The 9122-nt window shown below is 46.6% G+C and overlaps 1 protein-coding gene across 1 annotated transcript; it reads left to right on the top strand.

Annotated features, from left to right (window-relative positions):
* The first annotated feature begins 471 nt into the window (after window positions 1-471).
* Window positions 472-8133, top strand: LOC102962633 (leukocyte immunoglobulin-like receptor subfamily B member 2). The gene is made up of 9 exons (XM_007080653.3): window positions 472-664; window positions 897-932; window positions 3436-3720; window positions 4141-4428; window positions 6378-6497; window positions 6579-6621; window positions 6707-6744; window positions 7006-7058; window positions 7145-8133. Exons 1-9 carry the CDS (start codon window positions 631-633, stop codon window positions 7289-7291), a joined length of 1044 nt encoding a protein of 347 aa, XP_007080715.2. The 5' UTR covers window positions 472-630; the 3' UTR covers window positions 7292-8133.
* Window positions 8134-9122: the final 989 nt, after the last annotated feature.

Raw genomic sequence — 9122 nt, forward strand, 5'->3', positions numbered from 1 at the left:
TCAAATGCCTAAGAATTTACATATTTCTCAGATTAGAAGAAGGTCATTGACCATTCCAAGCAAATTAAAATAGTCCTTTCAAGTGAACTGGGATGATTGCCCCCTCAGAGATTTCATTCTTAGGTGCAGTAATTCAGGAAAAATTTTCTCCATGACTTAGTTGACTCCATGACTTTTCACACACACGATCGCTACAGAGAAGCCACGTCCACAAGTCTCCCAGACATACTCCCTGGCTCTACATTACCCTCCACCAAATTTTCAAGACTGATTTAGGTCTGTAGCTCCATCCATAACAGTTTCACTGACTTCCACATATTAGATTCTCACTTCTGTTTTTTTGTTAAACCTCCTTCAACATCTGGTAGCCGAAATACGGGTCACTGTTAGGAGCATTACGCACATCTCCAACGTCTTTGCGGTTGTTGAGATTACAGCAGGAAACCCACAGAGCAGCTCCTGCCTGAGTCCAGTGTTCCGGTGGAGGGTCAAAAGGCAGAGCCATGTCTTGCAAAAGCAGCAGTTGCTCTTTGTGTTTAGCAGGTGCACATCATGCTGTGTGAAGGCTCAAAGCCCCAGGCTGCTCCACCCGTGGGTGGGTCCTGCTGAGAACACTGTGGGTCCAGTGCTATGTCCCTGGGGTTCGCTTTTCTGCTGGGACTTGGTGAGTGTTGCAAAGGGGGTTGTGCAGGAGGTGGCAGGGGAAGAGAATGCCGACACGGAGGTCCCTTCCATGGGATTCTTCTCTGGGAGGTCCTGGGCCAGTTGGTTATAGAGAGATCACCTGTAGGGTCACCATTCTCCTATTGAACGCAGGTCTGGTGTCCAGTATCAGGTGTTTGGGGATCACTGGTTTCTAGGGTAGACCTCTCTCACCAGGTCTCTCTCTGTTTCAGTGTTTTGTCTGGAACAAAGGATTTGGGCAAAAAATGGTGAGTGTTTCCTCCTAAGCAGTTCTGACATGGGCTGAGCTTAGGCAGCTTTGGTTGAGTCCCAACTTTCAACCTGTGTCATCCCCTCACTAACCCTCTTCAGTTCTAATTTTTAAATTCGCATCATCACACCCATTTTTGGCGGAAAGTCTTTTTCCTTCTCCAGAAAGCTTCCGGCTGCCTGACTCTTCCCTATCAGCACGGCTGAGTCAAGAAGGGGACCTCCAGGTCCTTTAATAACGCTGAGAGGAAACACAGCCAAGGCTGGCACTTAGAAGGCAGACGCAGAGAGCTGGGGAGCTTGCCTCATGTCCCCAGTGGATCTGAGGCTGTCGCCTACTGGGTGTGTTGGGTGTCCTTTTCCATTGGGCAACCCCTCAGCTGCTTCCGGGTCCCTTCTTTAAGGAGGGGTCAGCTCACAAGGATGGCACCCTTGCTCAGAAGACAGACCTGAAGCAGAACAAAGACCGCAACGTTCGGTAGTCTTGTGACTTTTTGCAAGTAATTTCCTGTACTTGAGCCCTGAGTTCCTCCTCCTTTGTAACATGAAATAATGACAGAGTGTGGCACCAGTTAAGATACAAGGCATGCCAAGTTCAGAAAACAGCCTCAGATGAGGTACCATTGTGTAAAATTAATAATGGCCACATAAAACTTATTGGGGTTTTGCCCCTGCTGAGTGTTGTTCTCAGCTTTTCCATACATTATCTTATTTTAATCTTAGAACTCCTCCAAGAGGTAAGTTAATTCCTTCATATTGCAGATATACTGAGCCTATGGTGTGACCTCCACATTGTACTTTGTGTCAGAGGAAAGGGCTTTGAATGCCCAAAAATGTCTTTGCCCTCCAACTGAAGGGAAATAATGCTAATAAAATAGATAACCAAGATCTATAACGTGTGAGGTGTTTAATGCTAAAGAGAAACATGAAGAATGAAGGGGTGCCCAGAGGGTGTGTGTTTGGGGAGAGGTGCATTGGAGGAAGGCATTCCCATGTGGACACTAAAGTCTGGAGCGGGGAAGGGAGGCAGAAGCTATCAGGGAGAACACCCTTACATGCAGGAAACAAATGCTGATGTGGTTGTGCTGACGTGGAACTAACTAGGCTGGTCATCTAGATGCAGGCCAGTGGGTCTGGAGGATGGGCAGTGAGTGAGAATATTGTGTGTGTGTGTGTGTGTGTGTGTGTGTGTGTGTGTGTGTGTGCATGCGCGTGTGTGTGTGTGTGTGTGTCGGGGGGGTGAGATCAGGGAGCCAAGAGCTTGGTAGAGCAGGGCAAGAGGTTACTCAGAACGAGATGGGGCTATTGGGGCTGTGAGTGGAGAACTGAGTTAATGGGACTTATTAAACAGGATCATAGCCTTTGGTGTTTGCACGAGGGCATGGGGAGCAGTTGGGGAGTTTTGTAGAAGAAGGGGACAAAGTAAATGCAGTGATCTGATGAGAAATAATGGTTTCTCAACCCCGGGGGTGCTAACAGCAGGTGATAAGAACATAGACCCACAGCGTTCATTTCCAAATAGGACACAGCAGTGGCAAGAAACCAGTCAGCAATGATGCCAAGGAATGTCAGTTATTCTTAAATTGATGGGGAAGACTAAGTTGGATTGGATCTTTGGGGGATATATCAGGAACTCTAATTTGGATACGACTAGTTGAAAATTCCCAGTGTACATGAGAAGTTCACAGTTGGATAAATCAGTCTAGAGTTCTGGTGAGTGGTTATATTGTGTGTGTGAGACACACAGGAATAGTACACGAGTATCTATGGGTATATAGATGTCTATGTATAGACCGATGACAGAAAGCCACGTTGGGACAACCCAGGAGTGAGTACATACAGAAAGGAAAAACAGATTGAAGGACCAAGCCCAGAGGCATCCCAAAGTTTAGTGGCTTGGAGATGATGAGAAACAGCGAACCAGACTGAGAAGTGTGTGCAGGACAGAAATCAAGAGTGTGGGGTCCTGGGAGACAAATCACCTTCATCAGGCAAGGATTTCAAATATTGGCTCCGGGGGTCCCTAAAAGACCAGGTTCAGCCACTCACCACTGACAAACTCCAAAGGCAGAGACATAAGCAGTGGTGGACAGGGATTTATCTCAGGGAGGCCAACCCTGAGAAGACAGTACACTAACATGTCACAGACTGTCTGCAGGGCACTGAGAAACTTCCAGGTTTATATAAGGAAAGTGGGGGCAGAGGTTGGTGGGGCCACGCAGCTGGGCAGTAAAGGCCGGGTTGATCACTGCCTTGGGGTCAGTCATACAGGGTCTTTATTGCTTGAGGAGATAGTTTTTGTTTCCTTCATGGGATGCTTTGCCCACCAGACCTTTTGCCTGAGTTAAGAGATAAGCCAGAAAGAAGAACTTAAATCAATTAGAAAGTACAGACTGAGGTCAAACTGGAGTTGATAGAACTTGTCTCTCGCCTCCTGGGGATGGAGAAAAGGTGTTTCCTGACATCAGCATGTTTGGGGTTCGTGTCCCGTTTGTCTTCCAGGATTATTACCCCAGCCCTCCATCTGGGCACTGCCCGGGACTGTGATTCCCCAGGGCAGTTCTGTGACCATCCACTGCAGGGGACCTCCAGGAGTAGTCAGATGGCAGCTACTTAGAATAGGAACTTTCATCTCACGGTACGACAGAACCTCAGATGGATCCCAGGGAGTTTCCACGTTTTCCATCCAGTCTGTGACATACATCAATGCAGGAATTTACTACTGTATATACTGGAAGAAAGGAGTCTGGTCAGGACGCAGTGACCCATTGGATCTGGTGGTGACAGGTAAGAGACACCCCCAAGGGCACATCCTTAGCTCCTATCTCTGCTGCCCACCACCCTAGACCCAACGTGTCCCTATCATAGCACCTGGCCCTCTGTCTCTGCCCTCCCACCTTATCCATCTGGGTCTAAATCTCTGTGTTCTGAATGTGGTCCCATATCTCTTCAGGAAGGTGGCTGGAGTCCCCAGGGGACTGTCGTCATGGGGACAGATACTAAGCTGCCCCTCCATATATATGGCCACTGCCTGGTCTCTGGTTGTGGGAAAATGGAAAAGTGTTTGTCTTGTCCTCATAATCCCTGTAGAGGAACAATTGTTGAATTTCAACCTACTTCTCCCTTCTTTATTTTAGGTTCCAACAAGAGAATGGTGGTGTTGTGTGTGGGTCCCTGATAATGTTAAGAGGCTCTCTTCTCTTCCAGGCGTGTACAAGGACACACCCTCCCTGACTGCTCTTCCAGACCCCAATGTGACCTCAGGAGAGAACGTGACACTCCTTTGTGAAACACCTCAGTACTATGAAATCTTTAATTTGACTAAAGATGGAAGGAATGTCTCTCCTCAGGATTTTTTACGTCAGGACCATAACACCTTCCTGATCTCTCCTGTGACCCTTGCCCATGGGGGTATCTATAGATGCTATGGTTCTTCTAAAATCTACCCTCACAGCTGGTCACTGCCTAGCAACCCTGTTAAGCTTTTGGTTACAGGTGAGGAAAGAGGCTGGACTGTTAGCCCTCTGCGCTCTGCTCAAGGATGTCCCTTGTGATGTCTGGGGTGGGGAATCTCTCCCACGTTGCCTGTAAGATAAGCTGGAAAGAAGAACATATTCAATCGGAAAGTACAGACTGAGGTCAAAGTGGAGTTGGTAGAAGTTGCCTCTCACCTCCTGGGGATGAGGAAAAGGGGTTTCCTGTGCACTGTATAAAAGGACCCCTGCTAAGATCACTCCATTCAATGTAGAGACCCTGAAACTTAGTATTTATTAGGACAACTTGGCATAGATATAGGGAGATTTTCCTTGGGAAGAAAGGTCTTTAACCATCTACACGAAAGTGCTCTGTGATCTGGGGTGGTGGTTCTTGAGAAGCAGAGTGCGTGGTGGGTGTGTGGGCACGTGGTCATCCTTTACACCCTCCTTGATCATTTCCTCAGGCAGTTCCACCTGCAGGTGAGTGGGTGACTGAGTATCATCACTAGGCGATAGTGACAGAAAAGGGAAAGGAAGGGCCATACTGGTTTCTTCATCCAAGACTATTTTCATAAGCCCTGCATCATCCAAAAAAGATTCTGGGACCATAGGAGTGTCTCTCATCAGCCACCAACACAATGGAGAATGCAGAAAATTTACAGAAGAATGTCCGAGATGGGCTTATGATCAAGATCCTACAAGGCTGTGGGCGCTGCAGACAGGGGCAGCTCAGCTGTCTTGGTGGATGGGGGTGGAGTTCTGTAAGCCATAACTTTCCTGGCTGGCTGACGCTTTTCAGGGTTTCAAGGGAGGGGATCACGTCCGAGCATGGGGAGCAGAGGGGATAGACACACAGGTGTGAGACAAGCATGCCTGGTGCCTTCTGGGAACTACAGGTTAGTTGTGGGAGGGTGCATGAATTAGGGATGGACAGATGGACACAAGGAGGCAGGGACCTGAGAAACAAATGGCAGGGATAGAGTAGAGAAGGGGGTAGTGGTGACTGGAGAAGTTTGTGCATGACCAGCCTGCAGGCAGGGTGCTGTGTAGAATAAAAATAATACATTTTAGTTGTTCAGTATCTGCTGATGGCTGCTAACTTATCACTCCCATCAAAAATGCTCCTCTGGGTTTCATATCCATGGATTATTGTACATCTACTCAGATACCTACTAAGCATCTCAGGAAGGCTCTTAATCAGTAAATCTCAAAATCTCCTCCTTATACTGGTCTTCCTATCACAGTAAGGTCCATTCATCCTCTCCAATGATCAGGTCACCAATAATATTTGATGCTCCTCTTCTGCTCCCAGTGCCCACACACTCCATCACCAAACCTCAACTGTCATCATTTCTATCCTCGAAGACTCCTCAAGTCCATTTCCTTCTTTCTCCCACCACTCCCACCACCCCATTGTTAAAACACAGCCACACCCTGCAGCACATTCCCTGATGCCTTATCTTTCCACCTGGCTCCTTAAATCCATGTGTCACACAGAAAAATGCAGTATTTAAAAAATACATAGCTCTTTGCTTGTCAATCCCTTTGTGGTTCACTATTACATTTAGACCTAAACCCAGACTCTTCTGAGCCACTCTTCCCGTCCTTCTGTGTATGGGCTCTTTCTCACCTCTGAGTTGGGTTATGTTACACTGTTCCCTCTGTTTAGAGGCAATTCTCCCCGCACTGCAGAGATCTGGGTGTTTCTTATCTTTCAGGGCTTATCCCCAAAGAAACCCTTTTATTTAAAAATATAATTCGGCATAAATGGTTTTGCCCTATAATTTATCTCTATGTGTAAAAATACTTCTAGACCATAGATTCTATTGTTGGGAGTGTTTACTATGGTTTCCCAAACATCCAATAACTTGCCTCATGTAGGGAAGGCACACGTTAAATGTTTATTAAATGGATAAATTAATCCAGCAAGAGCTCAAAAACAGACCTTTACTGTTTCCTAATTCCTAGATCCACCTGCTCCTGGAAATGGACACCTTCCCATTGTGACTGGGATCTTGGCCATCGTTGTCTTACTTCTTCTCTTCCTCCTCTTTCTCTTTTACCAATGTTGGCATCGGGTCAAACACGGTATGTCCTGATGGTGGGAGGGTTAACCTGAGAGGGCTTGGTGGATCCCCTACCGAGACTCTGATCACTGACTCTCCTTAGGGAACATTGATTGTGAGACCGAGAACCAGGTGAAGTATAAGAGGTAGGAAAATTTGGACTCCCCCAGTAGAAAACCTTCCGCCTTATTTCTCAGACTTGTCTTAATACTTCTATCTTTTCTTTCCCAGCTCCTTCCCAGTCATGGATTTCCAGGAAGAAAATCAATGTAAGGGGGAGTGAGAAGGAGGAACAGCTGGGGTGGGGAAAGGGTGTGTTTGGGGAAGACAGAAGGCAAATTGGAGGAAGCAGACAAGGTGGGGGCATCACCTTACTGGACATGACATCACTGCCCTTCCCTATTTCAGTCAACCATCTCTGAAATAAATAAACACACACACACACACACACACACACACACATACATATTATAGGACTGGGTAGTTTTAAGGCTCTTTCTGGAGGCTTACCCCCACATCTTTCCTTGCAGATGATGTCTTAGACGACATCCAGCCTGAGAAGGACAGACAGATGGCTATGCAGGTGAGTCTCTCCTTACCTACCTACTCTCCGGCCCCAGTAACCTTCCACAGGTGCTCTCTTTTCACTTTGTACCTCCATGCTGACAGGTCCCCATAGTGGAAGACTCTCAGGAGGTGACCTATGCTCAGCTACACCAGGAAACCCTTAGGAGGAACGTGGACACGCTACTCTCCCACACCCATGAGGATTCCTCTGGCCAGCCCTGTGTGTATGCCACCCTCAACTTGTCCTGAGTTTAGAGCCAGGACTGGCTGTGTAGACTCCAGTGTTCAAGTGCTCCTTAAAGAAGGTCAGCTCCATGGGGTGTCCTACTCATGTTCCTCAACATCAGCCATCACCTTGGAGCTCCCCAAGGACTTAAGACTGGAGTCAACTTGTCAACTGTCAAGAAATTCTGGGTCCCATCAAATAATCTCTCAACAGATTCCTGGTCCCTTGTATATTTACCCATTCAGTTGCCTATTCAAGATATGTTTACAAAAGTCAACTCTTTCCTTGGATCTGTGATGGGGATATACATATTATGAAGATATAGTTTTTAGTCTCAAGGACTCATGATTTACTGAGTGAGGCAAGCCCATGATCTGACCCTTGGAAAGCAAAGGGGGTGACCCACTGGAACAGGTGTAAGGATGCTTTGGGTCACTGAGCAGACACAATGTCTAGGAATGTTTAAAGAGCGCTCATTGGTATAAAATACAAGGAGAAGTCAAGAAATAAGAGTCAGTTTGAGCACAGAGGACATTCCTAATGGCATTTTGGTACAATGTTCTAGGTGTCGCTGAGAGTTGAAGCCTTCAAAATACTGAAACTGAATAAGGAAGCTTCTTTGTGAGGGAACAAAGTTACAACCAATTTGGCCACAGGATGGGTGGGTTCCTCCTGGGGAGGGGAATGGTGTAGAGGGCATTTGGAGGGGGGATTTATGGTTTCCACCTGATTTTGATGAATTCCTCTTTTTCAGTTATGCAATTAAAATAAAGAGGACATAGTTTTTAAAAAGATGTGAATGAGAAGGAGAGGCCCTGACGCTGGTATGAACAATAACTTTTTCAGTAACTTTTGACAAAAGGAAGTAAAGTAGAAAGCTAACAGCAGGTGTGGTGAGAACCGGAGAGGTGGTTTGGAGTGAGGGGTACGAGAAGTAGTGGGGGATTGAGCATGTGTGTTCGTTGATGGAAATAACCGAGGGGAGGAAACAATGTGGATGATGCTGGGGAGGGAGGGACGGTTGACACTTGGTGGGATGGGCTATCAGGTAAGAGTTTAGACTCTGGAATAGATGAGCTCACCTGGGTTCAGACTCTCCTTTGGCAACCACCAGCTGCATGATGGTGCATACATTTAAACATTCTTCTTTAAGCTGGAATTTAATTTAATTTAAGATTGAATTGTAATTTACAGAAGGGAAACTCCAAGCTCAGGTGAGCAGGCGATGAGATGCTTCACCTCTTTAGCCATTAGAGAAAAGAAACTGGCAAAGATGAGGAGGCTGGGCCACCTCAGGTTTTGGGCGTGTGGGCACCTTCTTGTATTGCTGGGAGAAGGAACTGGTACAGTGAGTCTGAAGTGCCATTTGGCTGTGAGTAAAAGATTGGGCAATTTCCTGTTGGAAATGTAAACATAATTTAAAGATATTCTCACATGTGTCCATAGGGGCGTCTGCAGAATGATATTTAGCTCAGCATTGTTCACAATAGAGATATTTGGATACAATGTGTCTGTCCCTTATTAGGACACTGTGGGGATTACTGTGTTGAAGCAAGTAACTGTGCTGTAGACATATGAGTGGTCCATAAACCCTGAGTGTGCAGTGGAAAGATGAATGACTTCCACAGCATTAACATTTGCAAGACGCAAAATAAAGTTCTGCAAACACGAACAAATTCGCACAGACTGTGATTTCAGAGCTGCTCCTTGAAGCTGGAGAAACGAAATGAGAACCACAGGGCAGAGAAAAATCACAGAAGATGTCGATTACCTGGATGCACGTGTGCATGTGCTAAGCCGGAGGTGATCGATCGATTACTCAGCTCCCGGCATCCACGCTTCAAGTAGAAAAAT

The sequence above is a fragment of the Panthera tigris genome, chromosome E2 (assembly GCF_018350195.1).
Source record: "Panthera tigris isolate Pti1 chromosome E2, P.tigris_Pti1_mat1.1, whole genome shotgun sequence".
In the NCBI taxonomy this organism is placed as follows: Eukaryota; Metazoa; Chordata; class Mammalia; order Carnivora; family Felidae; genus Panthera; species Panthera tigris.

Coding starts and splice junctions, on each gene's coding strand:
- LOC102962633 (XM_007080653.3), top strand. CDS start 631: ATGTCCCTGGGGTTCGCTTTTCTGCTGGGACTTG. Junction 665..896: donor CGCTTTTCTGCTGGGACTTG/GTGAGTGTTGCA, acceptor TCTCTGTTTCAG/TGTTTTGTCTGGAACAAAGG. Junction 6,622..6,706: donor AACCAGGTGAAGTATAAGAG/GTAGGAAAATTT, acceptor TTTCTTTCCCAG/CTCCTTCCCAGTCATGGATT.